The sequence below is a fragment of the Microcaecilia unicolor genome, chromosome 3 (genome assembly GCF_901765095.1).
Source record: "Microcaecilia unicolor chromosome 3, aMicUni1.1, whole genome shotgun sequence".
Lineage (NCBI taxonomy): Eukaryota > Metazoa > Chordata > Amphibia > Gymnophiona > Siphonopidae > Microcaecilia > Microcaecilia unicolor.
The window spans coordinates 105358427-105385663 of NC_044033.1; the positions used below are offsets into that span (position 1 = coordinate 105358427).

Below are 27237 nucleotides of genomic sequence, written 5' to 3' on the forward strand. Positions count from 1 at the left end.
TCCTGTACTGGGACTCTGCTTTCTTGGGAATGGTGGGGTTAGTTAATGGTCGCACCCAGTTCCGGAGCAGCGTCTCCTTCAGGACATTGTGCAGCGGCACCGTGGAGGACTCTCTAGGTGGTGATGGATAGTCGAGGACCTCGAGCATCTCGGCCCTCGGCTCTTCCACAGAGACCATGGGGAAGGGAATGCTGATAGACATATCCCGCACAAAGGAGGCAAAGGAGAGACTCTCAGGAGGTGAGAGCTTCCTCTCCGGTGAAGGCGTGGGGTCCGAGGGAAGGCCCGTAGACTCCTCTGAGGAGAAATATCTAGGGTCCTCCTCTTCCCCCCACGAGTCCTCATCCTCGGTATCGGACATTAGCTCATGTAGCTGAGTCCTGTACCGGGCCCGGCTCGACGTCGAGGCACCGAGGTCTCGGTGTCGTCGAGCGGTGGACTCCCGCGCCGGCGGGGACGGAGCTCCCTCCATCGACGTCGACGGGGACTCCACCTGCGTGGCGGTCGAGACCGGCACCGCAAGCGGCGGCGGTGTCGACAGCCCCGGCGCCGGGCTAGAGCTCACCGGCGCCACAGTCATCGGCGCCGAGGGCACAAGCACCCCCGGCGCCGGCACAGCCTGGCGCATCAGCCCTTCCAGGATCCCCGGAAGGATGGCTCTGAGGCACTCGTCCAGGCCCGCTGCCGGGAAAGGCGGTGGGGCCGGTAAGGGTGTCGGTGCTGGAAGCTGCTGGGGGCCAGGAGACGGCACCAAGGTGCCGGAACCCCGACGCGTCGGTACCTCCACAACCGACGGAGACCTCTCCTCACGACGATGACGCTTCGGCGTCGTCTCCTCTCCGACATCGGGATGCACCGAAGGCGACCGGTGACGACGCTTCTTGTCTTTCTTCCGATGCACGTCACCGGCGCCGGAGGGCATGGAGGAGGAGGAGGTCGATCCCCCTCGGTCTCGAGGTACCGGGTCAGACAGGGTTCGGTCCCGCGGCCCACGAGCTGAGGGCGTGACCGGGGCCGACTGCCCACGCGGCCTCTCACCCCCACTCTCACCGGAAGACCGGCGGGCCGACGGGACCTGTTCTCCTGGGGTCGCTGCCATCGGTGCCGATGTCTCGGGCATCGATACCGGTACCGAAGGGCCGGGCGTCGATACCGATGCCTTCGAGGTCGACGTCGAGGGGCCGGCGCAAGTTCCAAAAAGACGGTCCCGCAGAACTTGCCTCGCAACCTGGGTCCGTTTCCGGAGACCGAGACACAAAGAACACGACTTGAGATTGTGCTCCGGCCTGAGGCACTGGAGGCACCAAGCGTGGGTGTCGGTCTGCGAGATCGGCCGGCCGCAGCGACCACACTTTTTAAATCCACTCGGGACCTTCGAGGACATCGACGGAAAAATCGCGTCGGCGAAGTCAAAGTCGTCAATGGTGGCTAAAATCACACCACGAAAAACAAACGACCGAGCGGCCACTAGGCCGCAACGTGGCGTCCCCGCTGGAAGCGAGGGAAAAAAGGGAGCGCGTGTCCCACACGCGCAGGGTTTCTTTTTTTTTTTTTTAAAAGGAAACCGGGCGGTAACTAAAACCGATAAACAAAGTTAGAAAAAAACACGATCAGCGTATACGCGATCGAACGATCCGGCGGCTGAACAGAGAGAGCGCAAAACACGACTCTCTCCAGGCGCGGAAAAAAAGGAACTGGCGGGAGCGGTCGCGCACGGGCGGGAAGACGGCCGCGCATGCGCGGTGGGCGTGCCCTGCGTGCCGACCGTCCCGCGAAGCTTCTTTCCGGTTGGTGGGGGCTGCCGCGGACGTCACCCAGTCGTGAGAATAAGCAGCCTGCTTGTCCTCGGAGAACAATTGTAACTTATTCGACCACAATATAACCTTGTATTTGTTTCTCTACCAGTCTAGGCTTACGCCTTACGGTATTATGTAAGCCATATTGAACCTGCAAATCGGTAGGAAAATGTGCGATACAAATGTAACAAATAAATAAATAAAATGTCCAAAATCGGATTTAGATGTCATATCAAAAAGACCCTCTATTTCTACTTAATTAGTACAGTCTTTACACAACTACATCTAGTAGCATTATTGAATTGATAAGTAGTATTAGTAATAGTGGTGGAATCTATTTCACTGTGCATAAATTCTTTATTTTATAAGTCTGAAAGAAAAATCAATTCTCTTGCCATGTAACTAAGAGTGAAGTTATTTTCTTCTAAGCTATTATTCACCTCCTCTTGTGGTATAAGATTCCTAAACAACAGCATATGATGGCTGATACCTAACCTCTCATTGCCAGCTGGCTGTTCTGCTACACAAATGATAGCCTGTTGTCAGCTTGGCTGACCATACATGGGGTATCTAAAATTACTTACTTTTTTGTAGGGACCTAGGTTTAACTCTTGTTTCTCGATCCTTTTGGTGTTTTATTTATTTTGTATTGGGTTGGATTTTAATTGTACCTGGAATAAAGATATGGAAGCATATTTTCAAAGACTTACAAAGTTTCATAGTAACCTATGGAACTTTCTAAGTCTAAGTGCTTTGAAAATGCTCCCCATATTCACCTGCTATTTGATTTGTATGTTGGGTCTCTTTCAAATTGATTATTGTAATGACTGAGCATTATAGCTAGTGTATCATGCTGTGTTTTGACCTAAGTTAAAGAGGTATGGGCATCTGTATACTGCATGTATTTAGGTAGGTATATTTACAGGTGTGAAATAATTTAACCATCCAATTGTCTTAATGCATTTGAATTTTAATAATGTTTGAGTCAACAGAAAGCACTGCTAAGTTTGGGTGCGGTGGATTCTTGTCCCAGAGGTTTACAGTCTGGTAAGTGCAGAGGTGATGAAATATAAGGTTCCTTGTTCAACTACATGGAGGTATTATGTGGGAGGGGAGAGGACCTGGTTCCTGGCTTCTTTTATTTCACACCACTCAGCACAATGCCTAATAACTGATTCTTAGAAGTTACACTAAGCTTACAGTGAAGCAGTATGGGAGATGAGCATCTCAGTCTGCAGAAATGAAATAACAATGTCTTTCTCATGCTTGCAATGATGTCATTTTAGATGCTTGATCAGAGCAGTAGTTCTACAGATAATGCAGCTCTGAATATATAATGGATACACAAAAAGGGATGGAGGGAAACTGGTAGTATATTAAGAGACTTGGGTTCAGAATAATTTATCTTTTTATATATATATATGTATGCACTTTAAAAAAATGCTAAAGTGTTTTAAATTGTTTTAAATGTGCTCAGACCATACCGTTTACATCCATTATATCCCCAAGAGGAATATGTGGTGGTGTCACAATGGAACCATCATTGCACATATGATGTTCCACCTCCTAATATTTGTGTATGTACATACAGCTGCGCCCAAGTAGATCTTACTCACCAATGTATGCGTATATCTATAATACATATGTATAAGTCATGGACTATTCACATTAAATATTGTTAGACTTGAGCTCAAACCTCCGCCCATAAATTATGGTACATTCCATATTACCTTCTGATACATGGATAATAAAACATACAGTTCACCGTTTGTTTAAACCTAAAGGAGGAATATGTTAATTCATGACACCCTGATCTCTCTTCCCCCACATATCTTACACAAACCAACCCACAATGCGATATACACACATATTCACATAATTATTTCACTTCCCTTGGGGTATATTGTGCTCGTGCTTCATTAAAATCACATATCATTCATCCATTCCAATCTTGCCATCAAAATAACTGCTCCCTTTAACTCTGGCCGAGTTTCAAAAGTCTTCATCAGAAAGGGAAAAATACTAATCTTTTAAACCAATTTTCAGGCATCATAATGATGGAATGGATGAATGATATGTGATTTTAATGAAGCACAAGCACGAGCACAATATACCCCAAGGGAAGTGAAATAATTATGTGAATATGTGTGTATATCGCATTGTGGGTTGGTTTGTGTAAGATATGTGGGGGAAGAGAGATCAGGGTGTCATGAATTAACATATTCCTCCTTTAGGTTTAAACAAACGGTGAACTGTATGTTTTATTATCCATGTATCAGAAGGTAATATGGAATGTACCATAATTTATGGGCGGAGGTTTGAGCTCAAGTCTAACAATATTTAATGTGAATAGTCCATGACTTATACATATGTATTATAGATATACGCATACATTGGTGAGTAAGATCTACTTGGGCGCAGCTGTATGTACATACACAAATATTAGGAGGTGGAACATCATATGTGCAATGATGGTTCCATTGTGACACCACCACATATTCCTCTTGGGGATATAATGGGTGTAAACGGTATGGTCTGAGCACATTTAAAACAATTTAAAACACTTTAGCATTTTTTTAAAGTGCATACATATATATATATATAAAAAGATAAATTATTCTGAACCCAAGTTTACTATAGTGAGTTTAAGGTTTAACTTGGTTGGTTGGATTTGATCTTCCTGATTTTTTGTAATTTATTAAAAAAGTATATTAAGAGAACCACATGCTGAGAATAAGAGTTTCTTGGGACTTCTAATATCAATGAGAAAAACTGTAGCTTTATTAAATTTGTTTTTAACACTCTCTCCACTCTTCCTGATCATGTGGGAAATCCCATGCTTAAGGGAACTAAGAGAGAGATTAAGGGAGAGTTATGAGGTCTACCAGTTAAGAGCAGCATTCATATTGATAACTGTTTATTGCTTTAGGTTATGGGGTGCATAAGTGTTGTAAGGATTATTGTCAGGGAGATGGGCCTTACATATAATAAAAAATGTTTTGAAATGATGAGCAAAATGAAACAGAAATAGTTACAGAACAATTAGCCACTAAACTTCAGAATGGATCATGTGAACAGCAGTTTTAAATTTAAAGTTTTATTGCGTTTTCTAGAACAATTACAATAAAAAACCCCAAAGCCAACAATATTCTAACCTAGCCTCCCCCCCCCAATACCACTCTCATCCCCCTCACAATACTACCTCTCCTCCCCATCCCTCTCCAAACTTCTTTACCTCTCTCTTCATCATGAATAAATGCTGTCATTTCCTAACACATTCTCAGGTCTTTGTAAACCTCTTTAAAAGTCGCACTGGCAATGACCCAGTTCCTTGCCATGCCCTAGAGAATTAAGGGGTAGAAATGCTATCCATCAATATGCAACCTCTGTAAATAGGTGTTCCTGTAGTCAGAAAAGAAACTTTTCCTGTAACTGTATCAGAAGTAGGAAAAGGGGAGGCCAACATTTCAAATGTTTAATGATATCCTTGTCTGTCTTGGGCATAAGTGTATCGTGAATAGGTATATGACAATTCCACTTATGTAAAGTATATTTCATTCCTAAAACCTATTAGAGATGCTTTCTGTTCACCATAATAATACGCTCTTTATTTTCTTTAGGTGTATCAAGATGATGCTAAATCTGTATATGTGGTCAATCTTTGGTTGGGCAAGCCTATACACCTACATTATTAACCAAATCCAAGTGTTGATAATAGTGTATGTTTCACAGGGTTGGGCTAATAGAGGATGCTATGAGGTTAGCTGTTACCATTAATTTGATGAGCAAAGTCATAAGCTCCACCCTGGGCAGTGACCCTCTATTTAGGGCAATGTATAACATCCATGCACAGTGTGGGGCCCATCAAAAGATGCAGAAAGATGGCATTATAGTAGCACATCTCTTGCCAGCTGTGCATATTATGGTGTAAATTCTATATATAGTGCCGAACGTTGGGCACTGAAAAGATCTACAATGAATCCCTATTCTACAAAGGGCGTGTGATACACTGGTCTACAAAAAAAACCTTTTTTTCTGTAACAAGAACAAAACATACATTTTCTGGAAGATAATTCTTCCCTGAATCCAGATCTCATTTTAGAATTTCTGTATCAGCCTCAGTTTTCATGTGATAATGGTTTTTGTAAATGCTTGTGTCAGCGTATGTAGCTATTATATGTATCTGGCAAAATGACACGCTTCTGCTACAAGAGTTCCAAAAAAAACTGTGTCAGTTCACAAAGAAATCAAAGATATAAGCAACATAAGAGTAAAAGACCAGTAAAAGATCATACAAAAGACCATGTCACCTTCCTTGGAGAAATATTCAGAAAAAATAGCATGTCGGTCACGAAAAACACTCACTTTCGTATCGCAAGAAAGAAGATTCCATCCTTTTAATCTCGAACCTAAAAGCTCAGCCTGTTGCTTCAACAAATTTAAATCACGAACAAGATCGGTGAGATCCCTTTGTGTCAAAAAGTGGGGCACATTTGATTCACAGAGGTCCTGAAATGATGGGTCGGTATGCATATCCCCTTCTCTGTCTTCTGCATGTTCGTCACTGTATTCATCTTCACTCACTATCAAATTCTCAGGAGGCACTGGTACTGGCAATTCTTCACTGTGACATACAGGTCTTATAGCAGATGGTAAGTTAGGATATTGCACAGTTTTCCTTGTTTTCGAGGTGATTCCTGCTATTTTTGTCAGACAGAAATAACAGTCTGTTGTGTGATCCATTGGTTCCCTCCAAATCATGGGAACAGCAAAGGGCATGCGACGTCTTCCTTTTAACCAGCCTGTCAGGAGTGTAACACACATCAAACAGCAAATGTGGGGAGCCCATTTGCGGTCCTGTTCACCACCCTTACACCCAAAATATAGTTCGTAGCACTTTTTACAAGAGGATTAAGTTTTCGTTTTTGCAATTTCAGAGTAAACTCTCCACAGATATAACAAAACGAATTTGGGCTATTTGCACAGGTAAGATGCATTTCTTCTGAAATGACACAAAACACAAACCTTCACAAACGTAGAACTACAAGCAGTCACTTCCAACAGCAATTGTTGACTGAACTCTCAATGCTGAGATACAGGTGGCAACTGACACAACAGAACGTGTTTGAACATGTTCGAGCATGATTCATGGGCAATGTTGCCAAACCTCCCTTATTTCCTGGTGGTGGCTTTCTAAACTAAGGGTTTTGTATTGTAATTCCTAGGTTCATTAATCTCATCCCATGGCTTTTCCTACCATCTCTATGCTGATGACTCCCAAATCTACCTTTCTACCCCTGATATCTCACCTTGCATCCAAACCAAAGTTTCAGCGTGCTTGTCTGACATTGCTGTCTGGATGACTCAACGTCACCTGAAATTAAATATGACCAAAACTGAGCTTCTCATTTCCCCCCCCAAACCCACCTCCCCGCTCCCCCCGTTTTCTATTTCTGTTGATGGCTCTCTCATTCTCCCTGTCTCCTCAGCTCGAAACCTTGGGGTCATCTTTGACTCTTCTCTCTCCTTCTCTGTTCATATCCAGCAGATTGCCAAGACCTGTCGTTTCTTTCTTTACAACATCCGTAAAATCCGCCCCTTTCTTTCCGAGCACTCTACCAAAACCCTCATCCACACCCTTGTCACCTCTCGTTTAGACTACTGCAATCTGCTTCTTGCTGGCCTCCCACTTAGTCACCTCTCCCCTCTCCAGTCGGTTCAAAACTCTGCTGCCCGTCTCGTCTTCCGCCAGGGTCGCTTTACTCATACTATCCCTCTCCTCAAGACCCTTCACTGGCTCCCTATCTGTTTTCGCATCCTGTTCAAACTTCTTCTACTAACCTATAAATGTACTCACTCTGCTGCTCCCCAGTATCTCTCCACACTCGTCCTTCCCTACACCCCTTCCCGTGCACTCCGCTCCATGGATAAATCCTTCCTATCTGTTCCCTTCTCCACTACTGCCAATTCCAGACTTCGCGCTTTCTGTCTCGCTGCACCCTACGCCTGGAATAAACTTCCTGAGCCCCTACGTCTTGCCCCATCCTTGGCCACCTTTAAATCTAGACTGAAAGCCCACCTCTTTAACATTGCTTTTGACTCGTAACCACTTGTAACCACTCGCCTCCACCTACCCTCCTCTCTTCCTTCCCGTTCACATTGATTGATTTGATTTGCTTACTTTATTTATTTTTTGTCTATTAGATTGTAAGCTCTTTGAGCAGGGACTGTCTTTCTTCTATGTTTGTGTAGCGCTGCGTACGCCTTGTAGCGCTATAGAAATGCTAAATAGTAGTAGTAGTAGTAGTAGTATATTTCAATTGTTTTTCCAACAATTACAACTGCTGAATTAAATTAATCCACAGCAGCAGGGCCGCCGAGAAACTTGGCCGCCTCGCCCCCCCGCAGCCCCGCCCCAAGGTCACCGCTCCCCTCCCCCCTCCGAGGTCACCGCTGCTGCTCCCCCGAGGGCGGGATACAGAGAGGGAAGGAGACCCGAAGGGAGGAGTTCCGCCTCACAGGGAGGTGAGAGGGAGAGTTGCACCGCTCGGTGATTTAAATACAGGGGGGCCGGCCCGGTGGCAGACGGTCAGAGGGCGGGCAGGACTGGCACCGGGCCCCCCTTGAAGGCCTGGGCCCTGGGGATTTTGTCCCCCCGCCCCCCCCCCCTCGGCGGCCCTGCACAGCAGGGTACCAAAATGCAGCGTTTTCAAGGATTTTTATAAAAAAAGGGTAGCGTGTCACAAGAAAACTGAGCCCGATGGGCCAAAACTGTTTTCATTTTCGAATTCAGCACCCATGACTTAGTTAAGAACACCATTCACATTCTTTGTAACAAAAATGCCATTTACCAGTGTAATGGGATAATGGCACTTTTTATCTCCAACAACATGGGGTAGCGATGTGAACAACGCTAGCTCCTTCAGTGGCAGCGTTATATATGGCAGCCTTGGAAGAAAGATTTATTTACCCAGCAATTCAATTTTCTTCGATACTGATTTGGAAGCGTTTTTTGGATGATATTTTCTTGATTTCGACGGGATCTTATGAATCATTATTAGACTTCATTGCCTGGATGAACACTCTGGATTTAAATTTAAAATTTACAGCTACCTGTAATCGGAGATGTATTGATTTTCTAGATATTCATAATGAAAAAGTTGGAGATACAGTGTCTACTACGATCTTTCGGAAAACGACTGACCAGAATAATTATTTACATTTTAAGAGCTTTCAACCTTACCATCTATGCAGTAATTTACCTATTGGACAATTTCTGAGACTTCGAAGATTATGTTCATCCACCAGGGAATTCAAACTACAAGCAGACTTACTTAAATCCAAGTTTTTGGAGCGTGATTATCTGCCACTGTAATCCGAAGAGCTTATCTTTGTGCTTGCTTTGCACAGCGCAACTTGTTGTTGTCAGATCAAGCTAGCGAAGAAGAGAATGAGGAAAAACAAATACGTATTCTCCCGTTTTCGTCTTTGGCTAAATATATTGTGCATTCGATCATGACCCACTGGCATATTTTGCAAATAGATGAGGGTTTTGCTAATAAACCTATAATAGCTTTCTCCAGGCAAAAAATATTGGAGAACTGGTATCTAGAAAAAAGAAGGAAGAGACATTTGATTATAGTGGTTGTGGCCACTGTCAGTGGTGCCCTCAGACTTTGACTGGACCCACATAGGTGGATCCACAGACAAAACAAGTTATAAAGTCCCGCTGGTCTACTGACTGTTCATCCTCAATAGTAGTTTATGTAGTTCAATGTCCATGCGACAAGATTTATATTGGCAGAAGTAAGTGCGCAATAAAATTGCGCTTAAATGAACATAAATCACAGATTTTGACTGCAAAAATAGAAGCACCTTTGGTGCAGCACTGGATTGAATGTAATCATTGAATCACGGATCTTCGTTGGAGAATTATCGATCACATTTCAGTAGGGTGGGAGGGAGGTAACATGGAGACATTATTAAACTATAGGGAACAATATTGGATTTATTCTTTGAAATCTGTAAGTACTGGAGGGTTGAATCATGAAGTTGAGTGGATGTCATTGCTGTGAATGTAAATCTTGACACAAGACAACTGGATGAGGGAATCAGTTCTGAATATGCGATTGGTGCCTGCCTTTTGAACAGCTGATGAGGCTTTAATGCTGAGTATATAAATAGTGAGACGCCGCGGCCATTTTAAAACGCCACGGGGTATGAAGATGTTGCCTTTCGATATAGTGGTACGTGGAAAATTAACAGACTTATTTTCAAAAGGGAAGGACACCCATCTTCTGACACAAATCGAGAGATGGGCGTCCTTCTCCCGAGGTCGCCCAAATCGGCATAATCGAAAGCCGATTTTGGCGTTGTCAACTGATTTCCGTTACGGGGACGACCAAAGTTCACAAGGGCGTGTCGGCAGTGTACCAAAGGTGGGACAGGGGCATGGTTAAGAGATGGGCGTCCTCAGCCGATAATGGAAAAAAGAAGGGTGTCCCTCACGAGCATTGGTCGACTTTACATGGTCCCTTTTTTTTCATGACCAAGCCTCGAAAAGTTGCCCGAACTGACCAGATGACCACCGGAGGGAATCGAGGATGACCTCCCCTTACTCCCCCAGTGGTCACCAACACTCTCCCACCCTCAAAAAAATATATTAAAAAACATTTTTCCAGCCTCTATGCCAGCCTCAAATGTCATACCCAGCTCCATGACAGCAGTATGCAGGTCCCTGGAGCAGTTTTTAGTGGGTACAGAGAAAAAATATCCGCCAGAAGGCGGAGAACTCTAGACGCCCCACGGACAACAACAAGAAATAAAATAAAACTGGGAGGACGACCAAGGATTCCAAAGACTGAAAGGATATATAATAATAAAGATGTTTATTGAGGTATAAAGACTCGACACAAAGGGACACAAAGGAAAAGACCTACACAAAGCAGCATTCTATACAAGCGTTGTGTCAGAGGAGACAACGAAGCACACTCACCTTCACAACGGTCTTTCTAAAGACCTCCCTTTGTTGAGGATTTGCCTTCATCAAATAGTTCTCAAAAGCATTCGACATTAAGACTCCTGATGCAGGCCTAACGGCCGAAACACGACGTTGTGTCGAGTCTTTATACCTCAATAAACATCTTTATTATTATATATCCTTTCAGTCTTTGGAATCCTTGGTCGTCCTCCCACTTTTATTTTATTTCTTTAGTGGGTACAGTACACGTGTGGTGGTAAATGGGAGCCCTCCCAAACCCACCCAAAACCCACTGTACCCCTTCATCCCTAAGGGCTATGGTAGTGGTGTACAGTTGTGGGGAGTGGGTTTTAGGGGGAGTTTGGGGGGCTCAGCACCAAAGGTAAGGGAGCTATGCACCTGGGAGCAATTTCTGAAGTCCACTGCAGTGCCCCCTAGGGTGCCCGGTTGGTGTCCTGGCATGTGAGGAGGACCAGTGCACTATGAATGCTGGCTCCTCCCATGACCAAATGCCTTGGATTTGGTCATTTTTGAGATGGGTGTCCTTGGTTTCCATTATGGCCGAAAACCGGGGTCGACCATCTCAACATTTAGGTCGACCATCTCTAAGGTCGACCTAAATGTTGAGATTTGGGCGTCCCCGACCATATTATCGAAACGAAAGATGGATGCCCATCTTGTTTCGATAATATGGGTTTCCCCACCCCTTTGCCGGAACGTCCATAGAGATGGACGCCCTTAGAGATGGTCGTCCCCATTCGATTATGCCCCTCTAAGGTATGCTTTTCTATAAAAAATGATTAGTGTTAAATCTGATGAAGAATTGTCATTTGACTTTGTTTCAGGAGACAATCCTTGACACAGCAGTTTGTGCGAAACATGAGTTCATGTCGGCTTAAGTCTCCTTAATGTAAACCAGAAAAACTGAGAAGGGAATAGCAGTAAAAGGAAAAATAAGCTTTTGAGCTAAGTATTTAAAATATGCTGTTTTGAAACTTGAATATTGAAGTTTGACATTAGAAAGATTTATTGTTAAAAAAAACCTTTTTCAAAAAGATGTTAAAAAATGACGAATACATGCCCACTATAAAGCATTGCTTGGCTTGATACAATGAGCCAGAATAATGGAGACATGCGCATCCAACAGATCCAGTAATACTAACATAAATGTTATATATAAGATGAACTGAATATTCATTTGGAGCTGGGTATTGTTATTGGTGGTCTTTATAGAATACTGGCACAGGTCGCTCCGAAGTTTGGGCACCGGACTTATGCCTGATAGAAATAGATGTTAGTCTGGCGCTCAAAGTTAGGCACAGATTGCCTAACTTTTTGGAACACCCATGACCCGCCTACGCCCTCATGTCCCCTTTTTGGTTGTGGGCAGGAAATGTTAGGCACCAAGTTATAGAATAACATGTAAGGGAGATCTGCGCACAACTTCATTCAGGCACTAAGCACCAATTAAGTGGTCAATTAGTGCTCATTTCTTTGTTAACTTGTGCATGGACCTGCATGCAAATTCCGGCACCTAGCTTTCATTGCTATATATAGAATCCAGAAGTATCTGTTCCTGCATCATTCCTAAAGATTTTGGTTTAGGGAATCATATCATATCATCAAAATAAAACAAAAATAACTGAATACATCTATTTATGTTCACCTTCAGTGATTCTGTCCTTGCATATGCTTTTATAGTTGAACATTGCCCCGATATGTATAGACCAGATTTGATATACTTCTTAGATATGGGCCTTAATATTTGTAACAGCAAAATTAAAAAATAGAATCAAAGGATTACTGTTCAGGCATGACACAGCAACGGTGTGGAGGAGCACTACCAATGGTCTGTGGCAAGGTTTGCCATGTCAGGGTATACAATAATTGATATTCTGAGTCGTGTTGGACAGAGATTACAAAAATATAGGGTCCAATATTCAAAGCGATTTAACCAGTCGGCAATATAACTAGCTATCTGCGAACATTCAGTGGGAGATAACTAGTTATCTCTGCTGAATATTCACGGTTTGCATTTAACCAGGAACTGGCTATCTTGGGGGCGGGTCACACTTAGGACCTGATATTCAGCGCAAACCGGGCAAGGTTAACACATAAATAGGACCACATAAATTGTTGTCCTATCTTTATGTGCTAGCAAATGACTGATTAACGTTGGATATCGGCTTAACTGGTTATTGGCTGATGGCCAAAAATGAAACTGGATATTCAATTCTAGTCGCCAGAAACAGCCCTGCATTGAATATCTGGGTTTTGAACTGGTGGCGGCTTTAACCATGCTGCTCTCCACCAGCTGAAAATTGGGAAGGGGGGATAGTGTGTAGCTAGAACAAAAGATTGCAGAGGAAACAGAAATGTAGAACATGATGCAGATAAGGGCCAAATGGCACATCCAGTCTGGCCATCCTCAGTAACCACTAACTCTTCCTTTCCTAAGGAATCCCACATGCCTGTCCCACGTTTTCTTAAATTCTGACACAGTCCTCATCTGTACAACCTCCACCGGGAGGCTATTCCATATATCCACCACCCTTTTTGTGAAAGAGTATTTTCTTAGATTCCTCCTGTCTATTTCCTCTTAATTTCATTGTATGCCCCCTCATTCCAGAGTTTTCCTTCATTTGAAAAAGGCTCACCTCCTGTATATTGACGCCACTGAGGTATTTAAACGTCTCAACTATATTTTTATTTATTTATTTATTGCATTTGTATCCCACATTTTCCCACCTCTTTGCAGGCTCAATGTGGCTTACAATGTGTCGTTATTATTAAATAGTAGAATGAGAGATAACAGTTAGTGTTACATAAAAGAATTGCATAATCGAGATTTAAACAAGTAGATATAAGTAAAAAAATAGTACTGATAATAGGTAGGTGGAGATGCCATAGAAAATAACGTTATCGAAATTCGAACAGGTAGATGTAGGCAGAAACATTGCTGATAGTAGGTAAGGTTGCGGTGTATTACGTTTATAGTTGCTGATCCCCTCTCTCTCTCCTCTCTTCCAGCGTTTACATGCTGAGGTTCCTAAGCCTGTCCGTATATGTTTTATGACAGAGACCGCTTACTAATTTTGTAGCTGCCCTCTGGACTGCCTACATCCTGTTTATATCCTTCTGTAGGTGCTGTCTCCAGAACTGCATGCAATACGCTAAATGGGGCCTCGCCAGAGACTAATCAAGGGCACTTTCACCTCTTTTTTTCTGCTGGTCATCCCTCTCCTTATGCACCCGAGCATCTTTCTGGCTTTGGCCGTTGCCTTTTCTACCTGTTTGGCCACCTTAAGGTCATCAGATACAATCACCCCCAAGTTCTGCTCTTCTTTCGTACACAGATGCACTTCACCCCCTATATTGTACCGCTCTCTTGGATTCTTATACCCCAAGTGTATGACCATGCATTTCTTAGCATTAAATCTTAGTTGCCAATTATCGGACCATTCTTCAAGCTTTGCTAGATCCTTTTTCATACCATCCACACCCTCCGCCTTGTCACACTGTTTCGTCACCTTCAAATCCTCAGATACTATCACCCCAAGATCCCTCTCCCCGTCCGTACCTATCAGACTCTCACCACCTAACACATACATCTCCCGTGGATTTCTACTCCCTAAGTGCATCAACTTTGCATTTCTTCGCATTGAATTTTAATTGCCATATCTTAGACCATTCTTCTAGCTTCCTAAGATCCTTTTTCATGTTTTCCACTCCCTCCGGGGTATCCACTCTGTTACAGATCTTAGTATCATCCACAAATACGCAAACTTTACCTTCTAACCCTTCGGCAATGTCACTCACAAATATATTGAACAGAATCGGCCCCAGCACCGATCCCTGAGGCACTCCACTACTGGAAGGTGGAGAAAACTCTTGGAACATTATGCTCTGAATCTCATCCTCCTTCAGACTGCATATTCTGCATAATCCAAAAACTTATTTTCTTCTAAATTCATTGCACTGCTTTCCATGCTGATAGATGCTAGTAGCCTTGAAAAATCTATTTATTTTACTGTATGTTTTGAAATTTATTGCATGTGAATAAAATATGATAAATATTAGATATTGTGATATCAGATGCCATAAATCTTTAACTTAATTTCATCCTAACACTTCTGAGCAACAATCATTATTGACTCATGAGAGAAAGAGCCATAAAAGTGTTTGGTGAGTTTATCAATTTACCTATCTTTAGACAGACACATTTCAAGTAAGTGTATAGCCATTTGGTTAAGACAAGCTATTCAAACTAACAGGGCTGCGGAGAGTCAAAGCTAGGCCTGGGGCAAACTAGTCCCCCCCCCCCCCCCCATCTCCACCACCCTTGCCACATTTTAAAACAGCAGTTCTTCACTGGCAGCACACACAAGCAGCCAGCAACTGATAAACGCTACTCCTGCCGCCCCCCCCCCCCCCCCCGTCTTCCCTCTGGCCTATTCCCACCTATGTGGAACCAGGAAATTGCATCACAGGGAAGGCTGTGCGGCTGGCGTGAGAAGTGTGTATCAGTTGCTGGCTGCTCGTGCTCGCTGCCGGCAAAGAACTGCTGTTTTAAAAGTTAGGTGGGGGGCCTCAATCTTTACAAAAACTAAACAGTTTGAATCAATTCACCAAAAACGAATCAACAAATTGATTTGAATTACAAATCGGACAGCACTAATGCCAGTCTCTCCTTGGAGGCCGGGTCTGGGGAATCTTGTCCCCTCTCTCAGCAGCCCTGCAAACTGATGCTTACTTTGAGCTTGAATATATAACTTTTTAATTATTAGACTGCAAATGTTAGTCAAGATTATATATGTTTAATTCTAACCACCTTTATGAAGAGATTCGTCCAGAGCAGTGTATAGCAGATATTCTGTATCTGGCTGATATTCAGCCCCAGGAGGCAAGCCGGCTAAGTCCTGCAATTGGCGCTGAGCCTGGATATTCAATGCCGGGCTGTTTCTGGTGACCGGTACTAAATATCCATTTTTTGGGCTGGTTTACACTTAACCAGCCACGTCAATATTCAGCGCTGGCTGGTTACGTTTATAGCGACCAAAGATAGGGCTGCTATTTGGGCAGCCTGATTCAGCCACCAAAGTTAGCCAACAATGTGCTGAATATTCACAGCTAGCCAGTTAGCCACTATGTGCTAACTGCTAATATTCAGCGGAGATAACTGGCTATACTACTACTACTACTACTTGACATTTCTAAAGCGCTACTAGGGTTACGCAGCGCTGTACAATTTAACATAGAAGGACAGTCCCTGCTCAAAGGAGCTTACAATCTAAAGGACAAATGTACAGTCAGTCAAATAGGGGCAGTCTAGATTTCCTGAAAGGTATAAAGGTTAGGTGCCAAAAGCAACATTGAAGAGGTGGGCTTTGAGCAAGGATTTGAAGATGGGTAGTGAGGGGGCTTGGCGTAAGGGCTCAGGAAGTTTATTCCAAGCATAGGGTGAGGCGAGGCAGAATGAGCGGAGCCTGGAGTTGGCGGTGGTGGAGAAGGGTACTGAGAGGCTATCTTGCACTAAATATAGTGCTTTGCCTGTTAATTGCTACTTAACTGGTCAGTATTTGTTTCTGACCAGTTAAATAGGCACTGAATATCGGCCAGTATATGTTTTTATGACAGACTAAAGTTTTACACTTGCAGGCAGCTTAAAATTGCAATTATAACTGGTGAGTAAAGTAATGGAAGTTTTTACAGCTTTAAGAGAAATCATTGCCACCTTTTTCATTATGGTAGCTGAGGACCAGATACAGCAGCAGTGCATCCCTTGAGTTCCTAAAGAATTACAAACAGAATTCTCTGTGCTAAACAGTGTGGTTAGTGTTTTTGGTTGTTGGTGATTGATCTTTTCCTGGAACCTCTAGCAATTCTGCTGTAACCCTGTGACTGTTGGTGGATGGTAGTAAGATGTATGTGTAGAAATCTGAGAAGAACACTGATGAACTTTGCAAACCAATGGGCCAGCAAACCAGCTGGAGATTTAATAGAGTTCTCTTTTTTTTTGTATTTTTTTCTCGTCATTGCACATAAATATACAGTTTTTTTTTAATTACTGAAATGCCAGCATTAATGCATTTGCAAGAAAAGTACATTTCAGTAAAATGCTATGACTCATGTTTATATGTATTTGTGTGCTTCATTTGAAGGTCACTCAAGTCGTTGAATCATTTGAGTTCTGTTTATAGTATTAACAATATTTCTTATTGTTTTCATTTTTAATGTATATATGTGTCTGAGTATGAATATATATATATATATATATATATATATATATATATATATATATATATATATATATATATATATATACACATACACACACACACACACATTGTTTAATAAGATTGGACAGTATGGTCAGAGCTTGCAGGGATGGGGTAAGGATGGGGACAAAGTTTGTCCCTGTGTCATTCTCTAATAAAGATCATATGGCCTACACAGTTTGCCCATCCATGTCATTTTTTGCGATTGTGCTTCCTTTAACACAACTCATTCTTTTATAGCTTACTGGCAGCCTCTTTTTTCCCCCATCCGTCTCTTGAGGAACTTCTTTCTTTTTCACCATACCACAGTCGGACATCTTTTCACATTTACTTGTCCATTATTCAAAGCCTTTTTTCACCATTGCATCTGTTTTTACGGTTACCTTTATTTTTTACATTTCTTTGCCAGGAAGAATTGCCTTTGTTTTTTGACACTCCCATTTTGTGCATCAGTCTCGTACATGCACGGTCTTTTCAAAGGTATGCACCTTTTTTTGCATCTATTTCTATTCTGATTGCTTTTGTATTCCATTATCCTACCATGACTTTTTCACTTTGCACCTTTCCCCCCGTTTTTTATAGACCTCCTTGCTTTTTCAACCTAGCATTTTTTGAGTCATTGTCAGGTCAGTATAATTTTTCTAATTTTTCCAGTGTTTTGACACTAGTATATATGTTCATAATTTATGTACTTTATGGAATGTTTCTTCTTTTTTTTCATTATGCTTCACCATTATGAATTTGTATCCTCTGAAACGTTTCAAGCACACTTGTCAATGTATGTATATTGTATATCTCTTATGTTTTCTGTACAGATTTTACATAATTTCCCTGATTATTTATTTACTTATGTTTGTACATATTTTTCCGTATACAAATAACTGTAGCTAACTTATTTTATATACAATTTTTATTGGATGCTCATGAATATACATGTTTTATCACTGTTTTTTTATATATTACTTTCTTTTTATTGTAGGCTCCTGAGGCAGTATTGGTTTTATTTTATTTATTTATTTGCATTTGTATCCCACATTTTCCCACCTATTTGCAGGCTCAGTGTGGCTTACAATACATTGTAAATAATGGAAATACAGTTTGTTACATTACGATTATGGTTACATTGTGAATAGTTAAAGGAAGACAGAGTTATATCGGTCACCTTTGGGGCGTAGAAACTATAGGATATGACGTTGGGGAATTACTACGGTGATCGAATAATAGCAAGAGAGTGATGGGTAGACAGTTTTTATTTGTGGGTAGATTGTTGAGTGGGAGAGAGTTCGGGGAAGTGGAGTACGTGAGATAATGTCTTGAGGCATTGTTATGATGTATATGGGATTTATATGTTTTAATCCTTGCGGTATGTTTTTTCAAAGAGATAGGTCTTTAATCATTTGCGGAAGTCTGTCAACTCATAGACCGCTCTCAGGCCGCGTGGCAGTGCATTCCAGAGTTGCGTGCTCATGTAGTGCTTTGTACTTTATGCCTTTGCACTTTGGGAAGTGGAGGTTGAGGAAAGTCCTGGATGATTTTTTGGCATTTCTGGGTGGCAAGTCTACCAAGTCAGACATGTATGCAGGGGCTTCACCGTGAATGATTTTGTTTTATGTTACTTTTACACATACGTTTAACATACATAGTATATGATGGCAGAAAAAGACCTGCACGGTCGATCTAGTCTGCCCAACAAGATAAACTCATATTTGCTACTTCTTGTGTATACCTTACCTTGATTTGTATCTGCCATTTTCAGGACACAGACCGTAGAAGTCTTGCCCAGAACTAGCCCCACCACCCAAACACCAGCCCTGCCTCCCAATCTCGGCTAAGCTTCTGAGGATCCATTCCTTCTGCACAGGATTCCTTTATGTTTATCCCACGCATACTTGAATTCCGTTACCGTTTTCATCTCCACCACCTCCCGCGGGAGGGCATTCCAAGTATCTACCACTCTCTCCGTGAAAAAATACTTCCTGACATTTTTCTTGAGTCTGCCCCCCTTCACTCTCATATCATGTCCTCTCGTTCTACCGCCTTCCCATCTCCGGAAAAGGTTCATTTGCGGATTAATACCTTTCAAATATTTGAACGTCTGTATCATATCACCCCTGTTTCTCCTTTCCTCCACGGTATACATGTTCAGGTCTGCAAGTCTCTCCTCATACGTCTTGTAACGCAAATCCCATACCATTCTTGTAGCTTTTCTTTGCACCGCTTTGATTTTTTTTACATCCTTAGCAAGGTACGGCCTCCAGAACTGAACACAATACTCCAGGTGGGGCCTCACCAACGACTTATACAGGGGCATCAACACCTCTTTTCTTCTGCTGGTCACACCTCTCTCTATACAGCCTAGCAACCTTCTGGCTACGGCCACCACCTTGTCACACTGTTTCGTCACCTTCAGATCCTCAGATACTATCACCACAAGATCCCTCTCCCCGTCCGTAACTATCAGACTCTCCCCGCCTAACACATACTTCTCCCGTGGATTTCTACTCCCTAAGTGCATCACTTTGCATTTCTTCGCATTGAATTTTAATTGCCAAACCTTAGACCGATCTTCTAGTTTCCGTAGATCCTTTTTCATGTTTTCCACTTCCTCCCCGGTGTCCACTCTGTTACAAATCTTAGTATCGTCCGCAAAAAGGCAGACTTTACCTTCTAACCCTTCGGCAATGTCACTCACAAATATATTGAACAGAATCGGTCCCAGCACCGATCCCTGAGGAACTCAACTACTCACCTTCCCCTCCTCCGAGCGAATTCCATTCACCACCACCCTCTGGTTTCTGTCTGTCAACCAGTTCCTAATCCAGTTCACCACTTCAGGTCCTATCTTCAGCCTGTCCAGTTTATTCAAGAGCCTCCTGTGGGGAACCGTGTCAAAAGCTTTGCTGAAATCTAAGTAGGTTATGTGCATAGCACGTCCTTGATTCAATTCTCCAGTCACCCAGTCAAAGAATTCAATGAGATTCGTTTGACACGATTTCCCTTTGGTAAAACCATGTTGTTTCAGATCTTGCAACTTATTGGCTTCCAGGAAATTCACTATCCTGTCCTTTACCATCACTTCCATTACTTTTCCAATAACTGAAGTGAGGGTTACCGGCCTGTAGTTTCCAGCTTCTTCCCTATCACCACTTTTGTGAAGAGGGACCACCTCCGCTGTTCTCCAATCGCACGGAACCTCTCCCGTCTATGGACGTTTAATTGCTATGGATGTTTAATTGTACTGTTGTCTAGCCCTCCTCAGTTCCCACTTCCCTGTGTATCAGGAGTGAAATAAGGGCATACACAGTGGTAGGTGGAGATGGAGGGTTAGAAGGATAGATGCTGGGGCAAATAGAAAAGGCAGGGTGAATTAATATTGGAGGAGGAGACAGGTGAGCAGATGCTGGGGAAGAGGGTAGAAGGAAGAGATGAGAGAATGAATGTTAGAGATGAAGGAAGATTTGGGAGAGAAGTGGGGAAATGGGGGAAAAGGATAAAGAGGCAGAGGACTATGAAGAGGGTGAGATACAAAGATGGCAACCCCAGCAGTGGGAAAAGTGAGGCCAATGCTGGATGGACTTCTACGGTCTGTGTACTACATCTGGCAAAACAGATCAGGATGGGCTGCAGCTGAGAAGTTGGGCAGTCTTTTTTATGGACTGACCCCTGAAAATGGTAAGGATAGATCAGGAACAAGTATGCATATTTTACAACACATTTATATTGTATGAGTGCAGGTCTTGTATATCTTAGATGTCTTATAGTGGAACTTAGCAAGTAAAATGTTCTAATAATACTATTGGTTCTATAATGCTTTGATAATGAATGTGATTGATGGGCAGACTAGATGGACCATGCATGACTTTATCTGCCATCATTTACTTTGGTACTATCAGGCTTATTTTCGAAAGAAAAGGGGGCGCCCATATTTCGACACAAATCGGGAGATGGGTGTCCTTTTTCCAGGGTCACCCAAATCAGTATAATCGAAAGCCGATTTTGGGCGTCCTCAACTGCTTTCCGTCACGGGGACGACCAAAGTTCACAGGGGCATGTTGGAAACATAGCGAAGGCAGGACTGGGGCGTGCTTAACACATGGGCGTCCTCGGCCGATAATGGAAAAAAGAAGGGCGTCCCTGACGAACACTTGGACGACTTTACTTGGTCCTTTTTTTTTTACGACCAAGCCACAAAAATAGATATGAGTGGGAGGGAGACAAGAGAAAAATGGAGAAAAAAAGGAATCATCATTGTCAGAGACATGTAGAAGAGGAATGGAAGACAACAGTTGGAGAGAAGAAATGAAAAGAAGACCCTGAAAAAGAACCTAGAAGGCTGACAAGAAAAATGGAGAACAGAGAAATAAAATGATGGGACAACAAAGGTAGAAAAGAAAAACATTTTTCATTTTTAGGGACTGTCAGCATGGGATTTGTGCAGCTCTGTTTTTTATGTATTTGCAAAATACAGGATGAAATGCATTTCAGTTTTTCTTTTTCCAGTACTACTTTTCTCAGTCTAGCTTTTTGGGGAGTTACTATTTCAGTCTTTGTCTGCATTTTCTAATTTGTGCTCAGTCTGTATTAGATGAAGGTATATTCATATTTTACATGTGTACCTCAGATGAAGGGATCTCTAGCAGTTTGATTTGTTGAGTTTCCCCAGTAGGAGGTGTGTTGATTTTTCTAGGGCCTGGTGCAATATTTGAAGTGTTGCCTTTTCACAGGTAGGGTTGTTGCAGATTGAATCGTGAGAGTTAGTATTATTTTGGCATGATGTTTGTTCGGCTGTCTGTTTTGCAGGGTTTTGTGTTACTTCACAAAGTGTTTCCAGTGGAAGATGAGTGTGTTCTTAAGATGATATTAGTTTTAATATTTATACATTTTTGTATGCTGAATTATGTCCTAGCTTCATTATTGGGGAATGTGGAGTGGTTTACAGACCTGGGAGTGATGGGTTTATATTGAGTTTCTGTCTCATCCTATACCAGTGCTTCTCAACCCAGTCCTTGAGGCACATCCCGAGGATTGAGGACTGAGCAACTACGGAATACTCTTTTTGTTCCACGAGCCCTGAAGGTCATGAAACCTTGGCCATGGTTAGCTGTGGAATAGAGTTGCTGTACAGAAGATCCGGCACTTTGATGCGAGCCGAAAGTTAAGTACTGGCTTGTTTTTTCATTTAAAATAAATGCATCACTTAAAGAGTTCAGGGAGGTTTTTTTTTAGCCGATGATGACGATGTGAACTCCATGTAATGTTTGGCTTTTAGCCTTAAAGGAGTCAGTTAAGCCTTTTTCCTTCCTTTTTTATGTGATGTTGATCAACTGATCAGTATATTACAGAAAATTAAAAAGGAAAAAAATATGAATACTTACTAATATATACTCACTTTGAGAGGATTTGAATGAGATATTTTTGGCACCTAACCTTTAAGCTCATAAATTAAGGTGATTTTTGGCTGAAAACATATTCTCATAAGTTTGGCTGAAAATAGGGCACAAATTTAAGAACATAACTTAGGAGCTCAACTTTTTTTTGGACTATCGAGCTCAACAAAATTTGAGTATCTCCTGTTGTTCATCTCCAGCTAAAAAGCATGGGGCAAATCAAGCCCTCTGAGCACACAGCAGAGTGGAATAGTAGTTTAGTAGTAACAGCAATGGTCTGAGAACAAGGGAAACCAGCATTCACATCCATGGGCATGTCATTTCCAAAGCCACCTCCACCCGCATGGTTCGGCATCTTCCTCTCTCAATCACCAATCTACCTTAAAATTTGTCTCTTTCTGTCTTTAGATGTCACTGGCAGCAGCAGTGACCGGCATATGCTACCTGTGGTCTGCTCTGAAGCCTTCCCTTTGATCCGTTCCCCCCCCCCCCCACCAACACAACTTCCAGGTTTTGTAGGGCAGAACAGGTCAGAGAGAAGGTTCCAGAGCAGGCCACAGGCAGCCTACGTCAAACTGCTGCCGGCAGCATCTAAAGATGGAGAGGGACAAATTTTAAGGTAGATGGGGATTATGAGGAGGAGGAGATGCCAAACCATGCAGGTGTGGACCCACCCAAACTGGTCCGCACAAGGCCCCGCAAATGCGAAGACCCGCCCTGGTCACTTCACCCTCAATAGCTTCAAATACCAACAGAATTTTACTGCAGCAAAATTTACTGACTACATCTGAACTTGAAACTCGCCTTGAGAAGAGATAAGGAAAACAAATACTTAAATCTAACTCCAAATTATGAAGCTAATTCAAAGGGCTCTTTATTGAATAATCATATCCACTAAATGTATACCTTTCTTAGGACTTGAATCTTCTTCTGGCTTGAGGATATCATCAGGGTCTGGTTTACAAAGTCCATGGAAAAGCCGCAGGTCAAAACAGTCATGTAACAATTGAACATTCACTTCAGAACAAACACTCATGAAGCCTACTGCAGTCCCCATGACCTGTAAAAAAAAAAGATTGTACATACTTAAAGAATAACAATAAAGCTAATAATCTGCACTGATATTGTGCCTTCCATCAAGATAGGGTCCCAAGCTGCATTACTTATAGAATCTCAGAATTATAAATGTACAAGGAGTGCAAGAGGTACAAAAGGGGAAATTCTATAATGTGAGTACTACTATTTACATACCAAACACATGCATAAATGATTAGAATAATGACATATAGGGAGCCAACATGGTAATCTGGACAGATGCAGCATAGTAATCTGCAATGACGTCTCTAATTTTGGTGCAGCAAACTTTGGCGAGTTTAATTGTCCCTACTGCTGGCACTGTGCTTGGGATGAAGAGCGCATTGGAGGAATCTGCTCCTGGCATATATCTTACATTACATGTATTTGACAGATACATACACATAGGTGGAATCTAGGCAGAGCAGAGGAGCTCACACTTAAGCATGTAAATTATAAAATACTATAAGTTATGCGAGTATCCCCAGCATTTAGATGTGAGTACTTACACCAGCTCTATGGCTGGTGTAAGTGCTCACACCTAATCTATATATGCACATGTATACTCAGCTACACTAATATTCCATAAAGAATCCACTTTCTACGTGCCTAAATATAGAAGTGTGCTGCGTTTATTAATTAATTTACTTCTATATCACCCTTACAGCAGTAGCCCAAGGCAATTTACAAAACATAAACTCAATCATCATAATAAAATTACTTTAGTATAAGGTCCATTTTCCATAGGATGTTGAGATGGAAGTTCAAATGTCCAGGTTGGGATGTTCACAATTGCCCCACCATTTTACATAAGGATCTACTAAATGTGGAGTATTTTGTAAAATAGTATAAGGAAATGCAGGAGTGTATGTTTATTTGCAGGCATGGACAGCAGGATCTGAGATTTTAAAAAGCTGCAAATAGGTAAAATGAGAACCCTGCTCTCCCCGCATTTCCATGTCTGCAGCTTTTTCAAATACCTGCTCCTGACAGCATTAATTGTGCTCCACCTCCCTGACATCATCTGTATCCCACAGAACCCTCTGATACCCCTCTGAAATAACATGGCAGTACATGATCCTGACCTCTCCTGAACACAGTATGATAGTACTCCTCAAAACCTTACCTGACATAGAATACCCAAACTCTGACCCCCTTGAACTCCTCCCAACATCATCACATTCCACTCACCCACCGCCCCCCCCCCCCCAATCCCCAACACTTCCCCCTGGATCTTACTTGAGGTCTCAGGTAGTCTAGGAGGAAAAGGAGCAATGCCCAGTCCTTCCTGCTGCAGCTGGCTTTGGGTTCAAAATGGCAGTTTGACCCTTAATGGAAAATTCATTGTACTACTATCTTAAGTAGAGAGGTGTGGTAGCCGTGTTAGTTCACGCTTAAAGGTTATCAACAGAAATCAAACAAAATAAAACATGGAAAAGAAAATAAGATGATACCTTTTTTATTGGACATAACTTAATACATTTCTTGATTAGCTTTCGAAGGTTGCCCTTCTTCCTCAGATCGGAAATAAGCAAATGAGGTAGCAGACATTTCACAAAACCCCACAGTCATTCACAAAGGAAAAATATTCAACATAAAGGACTATTTTACACGCTCATCTTCCAATGTGGTATATATCATTCAGTGTAAGAAATGTAACGAAGGATGCTATATTGGAGAAACAGGCCAGATGCTTAAGACAAGATTCAATCTACACAGACATCACATGAAAATAGCCGGTGCCAGTCAGGCCCCCACCCTGTGGGCCAACACTTCACTAGATCAGAACACTGCACCAGTGATTTCACAGTAACAATACTGAAAGGTAATTTTAAAACAATACAGGAATGTAAGACCTTTGAAATAAGAATGATTGAATATTTTGACACCCAACAAACAGGACTTAATAAGGATCTGGGTTTTCTAACTCATTATAAAACATAAGCTGTGTTTATTACCCTCCTCTCACCTACCAACACCCATTCTGTTAGAATATCAATGAAATGCTTTGATGTCCCCATACATACCCCCACCCTCCCACTCTGTCAGACAGTCAAAGTAATGCTTTGATGTTTCTCTCATATATACTATCTGCTACCTCATTTGCTTATTTCCGATCTGAGGAAGAAGGGCAACCTTCGAAAGCTAATCAAGAAATGTATTAAGTTATGTCCAATAAAAAAGGTATCATCTTATTTTCTTTTCCATGTTTTGAGGGGTAGAGATTCAAAAGCTTCTGCTGTGGACAGGGATGTGAGACAAGACCGCTGCTGGGGTGGCTAGGTAGGTGATGAAGAGTGGCTGTGTTTGCTGGAAGTGGATAGGACTAGCAGTGAGGAGGAATTAAAACTACAGCTGCTGGGGGCAGGTGGGCAATGGAGAGCAGCAGCTTTGGGGCATAGGTGGGTGGGTGCACTGCCTCACCCACCTTTAGTAGCTGCAGCTTTGGCTTCTCTCCCATTGCCCCACCAATCTGGTGGGGCAATGGGAGAGAAGCCAAAGCTGCAGCTGCTAAAGGTGGGTGAGACAGTAGACCCACCCACCTATGCCCAAAAGCTGCTGCCTTAGCCTCTCTCCATTGCCAGATAATAGGCTGTAGGTGGATGGTTGGAGAGGAGAACAGTTGCCTCCTATCTGCTCCTTCCCTTCTATTATGTTAAACAACTTGCTGTGCATCATCTTGAGCACATTATGAATCTTCAACTTATAAATGTGCATAAATGAATACAAATTCTAGTTGTCACAAATTTGGGTCCTAGATTTTTGGGCTGGCTCCCACATCCTAAGAAAGTTTGTTGAGCCCTGGCTTCTGGGGCCGTCTGCTGGGCAGAGTGAGATGTGCCTCTGTTCATCACTGCCTTAATCTTTGACTTTCTCCTTGATTCTTCCTCTTCTGCCTCTGACTTTGTCAGGTGATATAGGAGCTCCACCTCATCCTCACTATGAGGCCCTTTTACTAAGGCATACAGAAAAGCAGCCTACTCTGGTGTAGGTGCGTGTTTTGGATGTGCACAGGTCAATTTTTCAGCGCACCTGGAAAAAAGGCCCTTTTTTGTGGCCAAAAATAGACAATACGGCAAAATTAAAACCAGTGTGTGTCCATTTTCAGCCACCCACTGACTTAGCGGTAAGGACTCACGTACTAACCGGGCGGTAAGCGGCCAGCACACGTAACCTGATGATTACCGTTGGGTAAGCACCATGCGGTAGAAAATAGAAAATATTTTCTACCACGTGTTTTGGGTGCGCGTCAAAAATGGAATTACTACCCAGAGCATGCGGTAGTTCCAATTTGTTGTGCGTTGGACATGTGTCAGTGCCTACGCACCTAGTAAAAGGGCCCTTAAAATTGTCCTGCTGCTTGGGAGGTACCATATGTTTATGTTTCCACCTCCACCTCAGGAGGTGCTAGACCAGAAATGGAACCAATTAAGAAGGACTTCTATTATCCAGGTATGTGATGGCAAGTACCTGGGTATATGGTGGCATGTACTTGCATATGTAGCAGCATGTACTAGGGTAGGTGTGGGGAGAGTGATGTAGATAAACTGGGGGTGGGGGGTTCTCGCAATCAAAAAGGTTGTAAATCTCTGTGCTATGTGATATATATGATACTCTTATGTCACTTTTCATTTCTCAAACTATATGATAAAATATGACATTAGTACATGAATATTTTCAATTTAAGCCATGGGTTCTTTAAGTCCTTTTCTGGTTTCATT

The 27237-nt window shown here is 42.5% G+C and overlaps 1 protein-coding gene across 1 annotated transcript in view; it reads right to left on the reverse strand.

The window, feature by feature from the left end:
* The window catches only part of CFAP61 (cilia and flagella associated protein 61), a 676218-nt gene that overhangs the window by 558641 nt on the left and 90340 nt on the right, over positions 1–27237 (reverse strand). Inside the window, exon 8 of the mRNA XM_030196227.1 lies at positions 23348–23501. Within this exon, the coding sequence (XP_030052087.1) occupies positions 23348–23501 (154 nt within the window). The remainder of the gene's footprint in view (positions 1–23347; positions 23502–27237) is intronic.